The sequence below is a fragment of the Acipenser ruthenus genome, chromosome 31 (genome assembly GCF_902713425.1).
Source record: "Acipenser ruthenus chromosome 31, fAciRut3.2 maternal haplotype, whole genome shotgun sequence".
Taxonomy (NCBI): domain Eukaryota; kingdom Metazoa; phylum Chordata; class Actinopteri; order Acipenseriformes; family Acipenseridae; genus Acipenser; species Acipenser ruthenus.
In genome coordinates, this window is record NC_081219.1 from 11,698,695 (window position 1) to 11,714,768 (window position 16,074).

Here is a 16,074-nt window from a genome sequence, read left to right on the forward strand (position 1 = left end):
GTCTTGGTCTGTTATACCCATATGTTATTAAAATGCATATTACTGTTGCAAGATGATCTGTTCCAATTGGAGGGCGTGGCTCATCTTTGTTTGTATGCAGGTGGTTCCATTGAGAGAACATTCCTCAGAACAGTCAGACAAATGCTCATGGACACCTGTACTATGTGGCACCCTGTTCCTACAAGATCAGATTTTGAAACACCTTGAAAAATTAAATCTTCAGTCCTTATGATGACCCCTTATGGTTTCACAGTATCTAAATTCACCAAAAAAAAAACCAAAAAAAAAACGGGACCATATGTTACTCTACATAAATAGTACCGTTCTGCATGTACTGTTTCATTTGTTACATGGTTCTTCGACAGCAGTTTGCATGTTAGTGTGTAGGCTACTTTCTCTTTCCTCCCGCTAGCATCATTTACAATGAGGTCTTGGGTGAAAAAATAAGAGCAATCAGTAACATACTAGTTCACTACGACCTACATCCACCGTATTCAGCATGGAAAAGTGTAAGTGTAACATACAGACAGCCTCCATACATCCCCGGAGTCTGATACAATAAATACATTGTGCCAAGGAATGTCCTTAACAAGTTTCATCACACTTGGAGAAGCGTTTCTCTAGTAAGAAGAAGAAAATGTAAGCGAGGCAGGCAGATGAACATACCGTGCACAAGACAGACAGACGCTCATGACTATTTCTTGTCAGTCACCAGCAGCCCCTGAGATTTCCAGCAGGTTAAACTCCTATCATTTTGAATCAGAAGCTGATTCAGTTTGACAGAGCAGGTGTCCTGACACTCACCCTCATCCATCACGCTGTAGCACACTGGGTTGCTTTTAACCTTTAACAAAATAATTTTCCGAGAACAATTGAACCAGTTTGAACTTTATTTCATTTGCTAAACCGGGGTGGCAGCTCAAACATGACCTGACTTCCTGATTCCATTTCTCTTTTTCTTTCTTTGTGTCTGTTGTTACCTTCAGCAAAGATTTAAAAAAAAAAATAAAAAAAAATAAAAAGAAGCAATTTTGCAGACTAACAGCCCAGGGCAATAACATGTCAAATCAGAATCATTTTTTTTTTACCGTGAATTGTGTGCCAATACATAACATGTGATTATCAACATATGGATAATCAAAGTGTGACTGAATTGTGTGTAATAAATGCACATTGAGGGGGTGATGTAAGGATACGTGCAAAGTGATTTGCGGGTGCAAAACCCCCATAATGCTGCCGTAAATTTTTTTGGCTTTGTATTTTCGTGCTCCACAAAAGTCATACAGCGACTACTGCTCTCTGTACTCCTAACTCTGCAAGTGCGGCCGCTAAATAGACTGATGCGCTCATTGAGACCCTCATTATCATAATTGCAGATCATTAATTGTGTGTGTTTAGTAATTTGCATTGCTCTTAAGCTTACATAGGATGCAGTGCAAAATAATTGCCTGTCCGCAATGCAATTTTTATTTTGTATTTGCAATTATTTGCACTGCACCTGTACTTACATCACCCCCCCAAATGTTTTAAGAAACAGTCAAAAATGCATTCACCTTGTCTCTCAATAGACTCACAGCAAGTTCAATAAATTATTTCTATGGGTTAGTAGGGAGTTTGACAATAACAATAGTAATTGAGAATATGGTCCATTTGTTCTGTTTTCAATAGTGAAACAGGTCTGTTTGTTTTCTTGATGGCCTGGGAAAATAGTTAATTCTCAAGCCTATTAAAAATAAGAAGCAGAAGTCGTGTGCATACAAACTTCCAGCTGGATAATGGGATACAAGTTAATTGGCTGAATTAGCATACTGAAGTGTCTCATAAGAAATCCACATTATGATGCTATTTCTAAAGGAGCAAGGAGTTACCATGGGACTTCTGTGGTTCACTCCGACAGCACCTGCAATTATCAACATTTAACTCGTTCTACCATTTACCATGAACTTGCATATAAGGCACATTTCCAGTCCTTGTAAAAAGAAATCCTTGTATTACACGGTATCTGTCTATTGCACACACCTGAGTAACTAATTGAGGAAGAAATGTCTGTAAGATAGCTGTGATATTTCATACCAATACCAAGTTATTCTATGCTGAAACAATACAAAGCATGATCCTGCAACAGTGCCGATACACTGATTGAAATGACAATGGCTATTGTGGGAACAGAAAACAGGCAGCTTTGCAAGAGGGAGCACTGTGAAATCTTTCTTCTGGCGAATGCTACCGAGTAACAGTGCTTGGTTTTATTCCTGTGAATGAAGTGTGAATAAAAAATATCAATAGGGATTGCATTAAAAATATACAGTATATTACCACAATGCGGGCCACACAGGATACAGCAAAGTGATTACGTTTCTTGTAAATTTTCCAGGAATAAAGAAGCTGTACAAATATATTTTTTTTCACAAAAGCCTGTTCTTGCGGACAAAACAGTTCCAATGTAATTATTATTTATTTCTTAGCAGACGCCCTTATCCAGGGCGACTTACAATTGTTACAAGATATCACATTATTTTTTACATACAATTACATTATTTTTACATACAATTACCCATTTATACAGTTGGGTTTTTACTGGAGCAATCTAGGTAAAGTACCTTGCTCAAGGGTACAGCAGCAGTGTCACCCAGCTGGGATTGAACCCACGCCCCTCTGGTCAGGAGTCGAGAGCCCTAACCACTACTCCACACTGCTAATGAATGAGTACAGTATCAAGAGAAAGCCTGGGATTCCTGACGTCTAAGATGCACCTTGTGACAAACCATTCATCTTAATGGCATCTCCTTAGGCACTCTCCTGGTTTTTGCTGGACTCTCAAACTGCTTGTATCAGGCTGGATTGCTCACAACAGTGCCGAGCCATCCGTCTTCCGGACAACTTTCTCATAACATGAGCTTCTGGTTTTCATCTGCATGGTGGTGCTACTGCTAGATTAAACCTGGCACGCCAGCAATAGAGGATTCAGGAGCAGTAGCTCTGTTGTATTCAAGCTGGTGTGCAGTGTGGAAAGCAGAGGGACCCAGCAAGCCTAAGTCTATATACGCCGTTCCCAGGCCATCTTGGTAATATCTATTGTAAATCAGGTTAGCTGGACAAGACACAGACCATGTCATGACGAATAAACTGGTGAACCATAATCTTCTCAATGATAAGTAGTACCCATTACTGTTAAAAACTGTGTTCATGGCTCATTGGGTTAATGCACTAGGCTTTCAGTTCTGGGGGCCTGGGTTCTAATAGGACTCCCGGCAATTCGTTTGGTGGTTTTGAAGTAGCAGGCAGTAGTTCAGATTGGCACAGTTGATAATATCCATTGAAGGAGGACCCAGGACTGCATTACTGGTCATGTCACAGAAATCCAGTCAATGCTAAGCTGCGTGAGATGACTGGTAGGTGTTGATGCAAAATCCTTTTTTTTAACCTTTAATCATTACATTAAGTTTTAAATATCTTCCTTGTGGAGAAACACTTGCTTCCTTGTATTTTAATATTTTAAGGTTCCCTAAAACTGTGTTTGTTGTGCCGTGTGGTTTCAATTCCAGCCTGTCCAAAGCACTCAGTAACTTATTGCTTTACAGAGTGGTACACAGGTGTGTGTTTACCATACTGGAAACACTTTATATTAAGGTGCTGTTTATTAGTGGTTTATAAATGGTTCATACATATATAATAGATGCTTAATAACTATGTTATAGAGTGTTAATAAAGCATTAGACATAATTATGATTAAACATCCCAAAGTATATGTGGCTAACCCTATTATACTTTGGGATGTTTAAACATAATTCTGTCTATGGCTGTTGCATGGTTATAAATCTACAATGCTTTATTAACACTCTATAACATAGTAATTACACATCTATTATATATTTATAAACACCACCTTAATATAATGTGTTACCAATATGCTCTGCTTTGATTCAGATTCTCCTGTATATAATGCAAGTACATCACTATCCCCAGTTGGTCATAATATTTATTTAAAAGCAACTAAATAAATACACACCTACCAGAGCTCAAGTTAACTGCCTTCATACTCTCTTGCAGGACAAAAAGACCATTTTAGCAAATTGGAACAAAACTGAACAACTAAAGTGTCTGGTGTGGAGGTTGCCGAGTCTGTTACTCTACATAATATCACTCCTTTGAAATTGCAATCACCTTGCTACTGGCCAAAAACTAAAAGCTTTGCTTGGAACATTGTTGCAGTGCACAGATAAAGGACTGCCCTCAGAAGAACTGTTTATCTCTCCCTGACACATACACCACAGAATAATGAGACTGGGGCTGTAATCATTTATTTTTTGTCATGTGGGTTAATAGGCTGTAATACTAAAAAGAAACTTAAGTTTATTAGACAAATGTTTTAAAGACTTGATGTGCAAAATAAATGACAGGGGTTCTGGCTAATGAAATGCTTCCATAAATATTGTCTCTTGTCCTCTTCCATTTGCTGTAGGTCACCTGTGCAGTTTTGAAAGAAACACATGTATTTTGCTTTTAAAATGTCTATATATGTGGTATCGTACTGTAGCATAACCAGTCTAATTTTAATCTAAATATTTGTAATGCTGACGTATGTACTGATTGACTCTGGAGTAGGGCTACCATAGACACTATGCACTCCATGTAAACGAGGACAGTTCATCGTTTTCAACTCACATCACAATGCATTCTGGTACGTTTTACCTGTCTCAGTTACCTTTCACAGCCGGACTACACTTACCAGTATGCATTGAGGTACAATACAAGGCTAAAGAATGCTGTTTGCATGCTTTACTTTCAGGTAATCCTTGGTCATTTCACCTGGAGAGTGAAATTTTCCTCAATTATTTAAAGCCTCCTTTCCTTAACCAACCAGCAGCTTTCCCTGAAATGAAAGACACTGCTCAGATGAAATGCCCGTGGAATCAAGACAGTAACAGATCACTTTGCTGTTACACATACTTTATTTGATCTATTGTATGAGACTAATGGAAGTACTGGGCAGGTGAGATGTATGAATTATTGAATTCAAAGCCTATAACCACTTTAAAAGATGCCCAGACCAATCCTATTACCGCTTTATATTTCCAGGAACCTTTCATGTTGCAATATTTATTTGCTGTTTTTAACGTCCAACCCTTTTACATGTATTTCAGTATATTTAAAGCAATTTCATACCAAGAAACAGTGCAATAACAATACCTACTGTATGTGTGCTTATCTTCGTGGATGAGTATGCCATTGTGTACAGCTGCCATAAGATTATACGATTGAATCTTATATCCTCTTTAAGTGTAATGATTCACAGGATTTATGCACAGATCAATTCCTAAAACCATGGCTTAAATGCAAGCTGCTCATCCACATCTACTGGCTGTAATTTTAAATTAAAACGGGAAGCTTTAAAAGAACTTTCCAGAACATAATGTACTCTCTTCCTTTCCATGTTGCTGTCTGGAGTTTTTTTTTTTTTTCAATTTAATTGATTTATTTGGCCTGACATACAAGCCCTACTTGCCTTTGAATTGAGTTAATTTTAACGTAGAACACACAATTACCAGTGGTAATTTACTGCAAGCTTTGAAATAACTACATAAAGAAAGAAAGAGTGTTTTACACAGATGTTTGGCACACACCATTTTCAATTAAAAGAGCCAGACGACTCTGCTTGAGTCCTTTCACGATTCTCTGATTTCACTTTTATTACTCTTCATAAAACATATGAGGAAGATGGCCCAAAACTGTCACATAAATCTTGACTTCTAGACTGGCAGACAAAAGCTTTACGGCTGCATAGAAAATATGCTGCTAGTAAACTAGAATTAATAAACACAACAGTATTTCAATGCCTCCGTGTACCTGTATATATTGTGGATGTTCTCCCTCCTGTCATTAAATATAGGGTCCGAAAAGAGCGGTAGATTTGTCTAAATTCAATAAATTACTTTTAATATTTAACCAGTGGGTTCTTAAGGAGCTATTAACATAAAGGCTTACAGACTATTCAGCAAAGGCTGATGTGGATTAAACATTAATTACAATTTGACAGCCATTTGGCTTGAATCCTGCTGGTCATTCTAGAGATCAGATTGAATATGTTACAAACTAACTACCAGTATAAGAAAATTCATCCTGTTAAATTCCTTCCAGGCAAGCTTGACATTTAACTGAAATGCATGCAGAAAATACATCAGCTACAGTTTTTTTTTTTAAATATAAAATGCAAACAGCGTCTGGGTGTTTGCGATTGATCTGCATAAAGAAGAAACTAGCTCGCATCACTCAATTTTCAAGGTGTGGTATCCGAAGCATAATCAACAAGTACAGAGAAACATCATCTATAATTGACAAACCCAGGACTGGAAGACCCAAAAAGCTGTCTAACAAGGATGAGCAATACAAGATAATATCCTTAAGGAATAGAAAGAAGACAAGCGTTGAATTGACAGCAGAACTGGCAGAAGGGTTATCAAATCAACAGTATGAAGGTCACTCTTGAAATCAGGACTCAAAGGATATATTGCAGTATGAATACCTCTGTTAAGAAAGGGGGATGAGACTAAGGCTAAAATATGTACAAAAACACAGACATTGGACTATGGAACAATGGTCAAAGGTGCTTTGGACTGTTGATGGACGGACAACGACACCTGTGCCTTCTGTCAGTTCTGTTGTCAATTCAACACTTGTCTTCTTTCTACTCCTTGAGGATATTATCGTCAAGTATTGCTCATCCTTGTTAGACAGCTTTTTGGGTCTTCCAGAAATTGCAGATGAGATACTACACAGTAGTATTCCTTTCCTAGAGGAGCTGTAATCATGCATCCCTCCTGAAATATTCAAACATTAAATCAGTTCTTGCTTCCCATGGTGGCCCTGCACCCCATTTATAACGTACTTCCTTTATTTTTCCATAAGCAAATCCATTATCCTGACACAAGTGAATAGGACGGAATACTTTTTCACACAAGTGCCTGCAAGACAAAGTAATATCTGAAAGTTTAATACAGTGAAGGCAGAAGAGATGATGATTTTTCACCCTCAGTGACTGAAGTAGTCTGTAAAGAAAGGAATTGATTTGGTCGCACTGATATGCCTGATGTTTATTCATTCATTAGTTCAGTTTCTGCAGGGCTGATAGAAACAAAACATAATTAAAATACACCTTTGAATGTTGAATGAAATGGGGGCTTTATTTTACATTTAAAAAGGGCTATTCATTATGTTACCAAAAGTGAATGCGCAACAGGATAATCGGAATTTCTGATTAAATATATTAATCATTTATTTTCTTTTAAATGTGCAGCTGAATTCTACATCAATGAGAAGTATTCACTATTTAAGCTGTATAAAACAGCAGCTTTGAAAAAAGTAAATAACATGCCAGATCTGAGAAGGTGCAGTTTTTTAAGGGTAAAAATACAGTAAAATTTTTGTTTGACAAGTGGAATCCGCCATGAACCTTCCTTGGGATTCCTGTTATTCTGCACCATACCATTCCAAAAAACAGACATCACAAAGGCTCCCATTCCCAGCACAGCAGTGAAGCCATGATTCCTTTAAAGTCAGATTCACATCAAGAAGCTTACTTTAAAATTCAGGACCTTGTTAGTACAAAAAACAACTCTGTCTAAGATTATATACACTTAGAAAACGGTTATCATTCTACTCTTGGTGCAGTAATATATATATATATATATATATATATATATATATATATATATATATATATATATATAGCATTTTAAACACTTGTCTCTAGTTATGTAGCTTTTTTTTTTTAGCTATCAAGACTTCTGGGGCTATTGGAAAACCCTATCAGGGCCACTAGAAAAATGCATACTGTAGAGAATTTGTTTTGTAGCATCCTTGTTGTATTTTTAGCTTGTTGCTTGGAGTTACTGGGGACACCAAAGGTGATGCATGCTGGGTTGATCAATGCTGTGCCTGCCTGTGCATGTTTTTGAACATTTATACATTGTTAATTCAGTAGGAAGAAGCTCCTTCAGAGCTGTGCCATCGCCGTTCTGACAGCACAGTGGCAGTGTGCCACAGGCTACATTTCTGTGACTGGAGTCTTAATGTTTGTGAAGAACTCTGAATGAACCTCTGAGTACAAACTAAAATCGGAGGGGGCTTTCTGATTTTAAACAGATGTTCGGAGAGCCGACTGTGAGAAAGCTTTAGCCTGGATCTTGGGACTGGGAAATAAATAAAGGCAAACAGTATTCGGGAAATGCTATAGATATTGATGTAACATTTTCAAATACCCATTTTGGTCTGGGTGTTACAAAATACTCCTGGGTACATCAAGGACAAGGAAAACAAACAGTACTTTAGTTTTTTAGTTAATGAAATAAATGTTCATTTTTTCACCTAACTACACCTACACTTTAGTCTGTGCTAGGGTGCTTTGAATTGTTAAGGTTTTAAATATATATTAAATATTTTGTATGCATTTAACAAGGTTTTTAACCTTATAACTTCAGTAAACGGACACCAATGAACAATACATTCTAGTGTTGACCTGAACAAACTTGTGGGACTCTGCAGCTAGTACAGGATATTGTATTTAAAGGGCTTTTCAGCATAGTTAGTGAAGAGCGATCTCAAGGGCATCTGCACTTAATAAAATAAAACTTTAATACCCTTATTGATTAGTATAACAGCAATTACTGCTGCATACTGTATGTGTTAAGTGTAGTTAATGAATGTTGCTCTTTAAACCAAAAAACAGAGACACAAATGGAAACCTTATCAAACTGTATTTGAAGCAATCCAGGTAGTACAAAGATTACACAAAGTGGTTTCAAACAGAAACGATAAATCTTCCAACAGTGTGACCAAAGTATTGTTTGTGTGTGTGTACAGTGCCTTGCGAAAGTATTCGGCCCCCTTGAACTTTGCGACCTTTTGCCACATTTCAGGCTTCAAACATAAAGATATGAAACTGTAATTTTTTGTGAAGAATCAACAACAAGTGGGACACAATCATGAAGTGGAACGAAATTTATTGGATATTTCAAACTTTTTTAACAAATAAAAAACTGAAAAATTGGGCGTGCAAAATTATTCAGCCCCTTTACTTTCAGTGCAGCAAACTCTCTCCAGAAGTTCAGTGAGGATCTCTGAATGATCCAATGTTGACCTAAATGACTAATGATGATAAATAGAATCCACCTGTGTGTAATCAAGTCTCCGTATAAATGCACCTGCACTGTGATAGTCTCAGAGGTCCGTTTAAAGCGCAGAGAGCATCATGAAGAACAAGGAACACACCAGGCAGGTCCGAGATACTGTTGTGGAGAAGCTTAAAGCCGGATTTGGATACAAAAAGATTTCCCAAGCTTTAAACATCCCAAGGAGCACTGTGCAAGCGATAATATTGAAATGGAAGGAGTATCAGACCACTGCAAATCTACCAAGACCTGGCCGTCCCTCTAAACTTTCAGCTCATACAAGGAGAAGACTGATCAGAGATGCAGCCAAGAGGCCCATGATCACTCTGGATGAACTGCAGAGATCTACAGCTGAGGTGGGAGACTCTGTCCATAGGACAACAATCAGTCGTATACTGCACAAATCTGGCCTTTATGGAAGAGTGGCAAGAAGAAAGCCATTTCTTAAAGATATCCATAAAAAGTGTCGTTTACAGTTTGCCACAAGCCACCTGGGAGACACACCAAACATGTGGAAGAAGGTGCTCTGGTCAGATGAAACCAAAATCGAACTTTTTGGCAACAATGCAAAACGTTATGTTTGGCGTAAAAGCAACACAGCTCATCACCCTGAACACACCATCCCCACTGTCAAACATGGTGGTGGCAGCATCATGGTTTGGGCCTGCTTTTCTTCAGCAGGGTCAGGGAAGATGGTTAAAATTGATGGGAAGATGGATGGAGCCAAATACAGGACCATTCTGGAAGAAAACCTGATGGAGTCTGCAAAAGACCTGAGACTGGGACGGAGATTTGTCTTCCAACAAGACAATGATCCAAAACATAAAGCAAAATCTACAATGGAATGGTTCACAAATAAACATATCCAGGTGTTAGAATGGCCAAGTCAAAGTCCAGACCTGAATCCAATCGAGAATCTGTGGAAAGAACTGAAAACTGCTGTTCACAAATGCTCTCCATCCAACCTCACTGAGCTCGAGCTGTTTTGCAAGGAGGAATGGGCAAAAATTTCAGTCTCTCGATGTGCAAAACTGATAGAGACATACCCCAAGTGACTTACAGCTGTAATCGCAGCAAAAGGTGGCGCTACAAAGTATTAACTTAAGGGGGCTGAATAATTTTGCACGCCCAATTTTTCAGTTTTTTATTTGTTAAAAAAGTTTGAAATATCCAATAAATTTCGTTCCACTTCATGATTGTGTCCCACTTGTTGTTGATTCTTCACAAAAAATTACAGTTTCATATCTTTATGTTTGAAGCCTGAAATGTGGCAAAAGGTCGCAAAGTTCAAGGGGGCCGAATACTTTCGCAAGGCACTGTATATATATATATATATATATTATATATATATATATATATATATATATATATATATATATATATATATATATATATATATATATATATATATATATATATATATATAAACACACATATCTGTATCAGATTTACACAGTTCAATAACTGCACAGCTTGTATTTTACAAAATATAAAAAAACCCCGAAAAAACGATTGAAAATATTTGAAGACATCAAATGATTTCTATGCATTGCTACACTTGAATTTATAAAACCAAGAGACAGGCATTGTTTATACAGTGTTTCTACATTTCTCACTATTGCACTACTGGATATTATCCAGTCATAGCGACGCTATTTGTGTGTGTGTGTACCCACCATAAAAAATACAGGTCACCGCAATTCAACTTTTTAGTGGGAAACTAAAGTTTTGACAAATCTGAATGTAATTAACTGGGATCGATACTGTGTTCAAATCAAATTAAAATGTACGCATTCGTTGGGAACTTTTTTCCTGAAACTTTCTCTATGCCACTAAAAAGGTAATTGCAAGGGCCCTTATACCACTCTAAAGGGTCAATCAGATCAGGAAAAGCCACAGCTGGGTTCTATTGGAGCATTTTACACCACTGGGGAATCATTCTGGATTGCATTATCAATGGCTTTGCAGGATTACCCTGGAAAATAAGAGGTTTATGCAGGGGTGTCCAATCAGTGCCATTCCACTCCAGGTTTAACAGATACAAGGACAGAATTACAGTAACTACTTCAGGGTCAGGACTGAGGGTTGAATTGGTTCAATTACAACATTTAGAACTAGAAAATGCTCTACTCCAGCTGTGACTTATCCTAGCTGAAGAAAGCTTGATCAAAGTGACCCCTAAGCTAATTTAGCACTATTCATTTACCAATTAAAGCAAGGAGCAGTAAAAGCACATTCAATAAAAACCTGCTATTGTTTAGGCTCCACAAATAAATACAAATGGGAATTCTAATGACTACAGACTTGCACATAGACAAAAAAAAAGAGCAGTCAAATTGAGTGTTTTAAGGATCACCAGTGTTTGGTTACTCAAACAGGATGATTAATTATGAGCTTGACTTGGCAGGAAATAAACCTATTATTGACAACATGAAATTACAAATGGTATTTGTAGCAGCATTTCTAGTACCACCAACCATAGAAAACAAAACAGCACAGTATGATAGTACTTGCTCTTCCTCTTTTGTAAGTAACTTTATTTAACCTATCCAATAATAATTGCTAGCCGCAATCTTTCTAAACCTCAGCTTCCTCCTTTCATTATGAAACCACCCACTCACAGTCCAATTACACACATCCTCAAACCAGCTATCAGATCATTTTGTGTTTTCCATCCTGGCGGATTCTCTTCCAATCTGCACATTTTGTTCTCGTTAATTAACCTAAGCGTTGAGTAATTACTCAACAGGTCCAGCTGCCAGTTGTATTGCATCATGCGTAAGACATTTGAATAAATCTATGCTTAAAAATAACGTAATCTTGGCTTGGGAGCTTATGAAATGATCACAGTGCCACCCTCTAAAATGATCTGTAAGGCACAGTTTACACCCTGTGTAATATATTGAGCATTAGAAAACAAAAATGCAGAAATTGCATACAAATTTTGGAATCGAAGATTGCAAATTGCTACTTCATAAACAGAAATTCTAAATATCACAATTATCCCCTTAGACTTTTGGGGAAATTATTATCACTGTTGGCTCAGTTTCATAAAGTATTTTTTTTTTCTATTGCTGAAGTAGAATAATAAATTCACCATAAATACAAACACAATGACACACAAGTTGCAGTTAATGACACACTTACCTAGGGTCTTAAAGCATTCGGTATTCAGGTTACAGACAGAACTCAAATCACTGTCACCATTCTGTTTCATTGGAAGGCATGGACATTTGTGACGGATTTAAGTGCAAGCAATTCAATAATTTCACTAATCATATGGTAAACTAGCTAACATCTGCGAGTTTAAATAAATAAGTCATATGATTATACATATGTAGATCTGTGTTAAACTTTGATCAATACGATTCACAATGAATAGTTTTATAGTTTTATACTTTTATAGGGCAATCTGACATTTTGTGATTAGAATATTTTATTTTTAGTATGTCTTGCTGGCTTAAATGCCTTTTAGAATTGGTTCCCTCTTCTCTGATGTTTTGTAATCTTCTGACAGCATCTAAGCAGTTATTAAATCAGCAATGATCTTTCTCTAAAAGTGCGTTGAACTTGTAATTCTTTAATTCTGTAAATTTAGCCCACTTGGGCAAATTCATGAAGACATTTCCCACTCCGCCATGCATGATATTGATCTATCAGTCATGTTGGTCTTCTAACACAATTCATCCAGCCACTGCATGCTAATGTTAAAAGATTTTTGCTGACACCAGAAAAAGATCTTTGCATTCATCAAAATATCCAATTCTCCTGTATACAAGTTAGAACTGAAAAGTGCTGTTCACAGTTCTGCCTTATAAAAAAAAAATAGGCTGGCATTCAAGAAATAACTTCATGCTGTAAGTCCATGCAGCGTTATTCAAGTGTCTCAATATACATTGTTCGCATTGTTCCATTTTTGGAAATTGATTTCAGTATAGAAGTCTATTCTATGATATTTAATATATTAAGGAAACACTTCCATTAGTGTTACTGGACCACATTGGGTTGGCTTTAGTTTCAGTGTATCCCTGCCAATAGACACAGAATGGTAACTACTTAAAAGACCCTTAAACCATTTTTCAACCTTAACTCAACCTTCCTTCCATGACGCGACTCCCTGTTCCTTCACTTAACCAGCTTAACAAACAACCCCCTCATCTTTCTGTGCCAGCGGGGTAGCCTGAAGACAAAAAGGCAGTTTTCCTTTGAATTATTCAAGACTGTTAACATTTAATACCATCCTCAAGCAATCTTATGCTCACTAAATCAATCAGAGCTAAATAATACATTAAAACAAAAAGTTAACAATGCATACCGAACACTACTTCTTTGAAGCATTTGGTATATGTTCCAAAGAGTCAGTTCTGGTCGCTACAGTTGCTGGTTGATTTACAGCTTTGGATACCAATGTTTCTTTGCAACTTTTTTTAAATACAGTATCTTTCTAGGATTAGTGTTCACAAACCTATGTAATACAATTAAAGTGATACATGTGATGCTGTATGTATATAACCCATGACTGTAGTTTACAGTGTTACAAAACCTCCAGTTAAACCATTACTTTGAGTAGTTAAAATGTTGGACCAAAAATAAAATGTTTTTAAAAAAAACTTTTTTTTAAAGCTATGGCCAAAAGTTTTGCATCACCCTGTAGAATTAACTAATTTTGCTTCATAAAGTCGAATGAAACCTGCTGAATAATGTTACGTTAACATATTGAATTACACACCGCTTTGTATTTTTCCATATGTTTAAAGAAAAAAATGGAAAAATGTGACATTTCAAAAATCTAACACAATATCACTTTGTAGTTTATTTGATTACATGATGTTAAATAAAAAAAAAAACCTTCATATCGTTTTTTGTTTTTAAATTAATGTCTCAATCCAAGTAAAATTCTTGGCGATGCAAAACCTTTGCCCATAGCTGTATATAAAGAAATGCTTGGAACAGCCGTGGCTGTCTCCCAATAAATCAACCTGGAATAAAATCTATAGTCTTGGCAGAGTTTCTTAAGGTCGCTGGTGACATCTTAACTCTGCAGAGGCAATCCCGAATCATCAGCTTCATTGTCAAGCAGCTCGTCCTCAGAGAAGCTGATGTGGAGGCACGTCTCGTCGGAAGCAGAAGAAAACGGAAGCGTGCTGTTATAGTTGGTTTCCACGGTTACCACGTTCTTCACCGGGCTCGTTCTGATGCCGTTTGACAGGGAAGCAGGTTTATCTGCAAGTTTACTGCTGTAGCTTTCAGTAGTAGAATGCAAAGTCCCGTTCTCTTTAAACAGTCCCTCTTTTAAAGAGGCTAAAGATGGTTTCTGGGTTCCATTCGGGGGCAGAGCTTTACTCTCGCCATCAAAAGACTCGAAATCAGATGTGGTGAACGTGCAGGCAGTGACGTCAGTGAAGCTCGTGGTGTTGTGGTGGGGAGCCAGGCTGCCGTTCATATGCTCTGTGGATATGGGTGTGGCTTTGGGCTCCGCCTCTTGACCCGGAGACAGTGTTCTAATTGGTCGCTTCCTGTTGAGGGGCGGGGGTGGTGGGTTGAGCTTGGGGATGATTTGTTGAAACCTTGGAAAATAAAAATCGAAAAAAGATCAAGAAAATATAATGTTATGGCTGACATTTGGATTTATATTTCCTTATGGCATTTTTGCATAGCACACAGTTTCACAGCTAGACAAATCAATACCTTTAATTGGGATCCCCTACTGAGTCTGTAGCCCGCAGGTGATTCCATGCAATAATTAGCAACAAATACAGCTGGGGAAAATAGCTGCATTGCAGTAACTCGCTTCAATGACTATCAGGATCCCGAGTGACTGGAATGGAGTTAACAATTAGAATTTCCCTTTTTAACCTTTCATGATAAGGTAAGCACCCCACCCCCTCCAACGTCTAGTGCACTGCTGGTTATGTTATCGGTCCTTATTGAATCTGATCGTTGATCACAGCCAGTGTGTACCAGTATGATTGATACCTTGCCATATTCTACTACTGCTCTACTAGGTATCCGTACTCACTTTTTTTTTGTAATTGCTCTTATTTGAAATCGTTCTCATCCATTCATCTTACCTACTACGTGCTCATACTGGACTCGTATAAGCAAATCGTTTTATTATAAGTTAATCGCTCTTAGTCGAACCCGCTCTTACATGTAATTATTTACTGTATTCTCTATTTTTTGCTCTTATTTGATTTTGATATTTTGCTACTGATTTTATTGTACTTTACAACTGCTCTTATCTGTAATGTGATATTCTGAAATGTGATACTTTGTAGTATGATTTTGTAACACCTTTGTAAGTCGCCCTGTATAAGGGTGTCTGCTAAAAAAGCCACTTGGTACTGAAATACAGGAGAGGATCGCTGGGTGGTTCTTGAAGGGTCCTTTTTATCTGCAGGGGTTCATTATTGAGGTGCCCTCACTCGAGCTGTGCTCTCTGTAGACTGTAGCCAGTGCCACTGTTCTGCACCTTTCACATTTTAAAGAAAATAGCGCAGAATTCTTTCAGGGTGTTTCAAATGCCTTCGCTGCTTCCCTGCACAGTATAAGCTTTGCTGTTTTCTGGGCATTTTTTTTTTTACATTCAAAATCGCTAAGCCTCTCTTTTGAGCTGCTGACAAGTTATTTCCTCCATAAGGGTTATGTTAAAGGTCTTTAGTCCAAGGTGCCACCATTGTATTGCCTGCTCATAGAATAAATGGTACAGTGTTTAGCTATTAAATGAGTCAGTGTAACAGCGATGACAATGACACCGCATTATCATACATGTGGTTCTTTTGAAGTATCCCAATTAGGGTTCAAATAGCTTTGAAAAGACTACAAGTACAGTCAAAATGCAGCAAAACTGATGCTATGTCTGTATAGTTGCTACTACAGTATTTAGGTTAGCTTCTTGATAAACTAA

At 37.4% G+C, this 16,074-nt stretch overlaps 1 protein-coding gene across 1 annotated transcript in view; it reads right to left on the minus strand.

Annotated features, from left to right (window-relative positions):
* Positions 1–10,586: 10,586 nt before the first annotated feature.
* Positions 10,587–16,074, minus strand: part of LOC117397022 (carboxyl-terminal PDZ ligand of neuronal nitric oxide synthase protein-like) — a 51,001-nt gene continuing 45,513 nt past the window's right edge. The window contains exon 11 of the mRNA XM_059005466.1: positions 10,587–14,734. Coding sequence (XP_058861449.1) covers positions 14,200–14,734 — 535 coding nt within the window. The 3' untranslated portion in view covers positions 10,587–14,199. The remainder of the gene's footprint in view (positions 14,735–16,074) is intronic.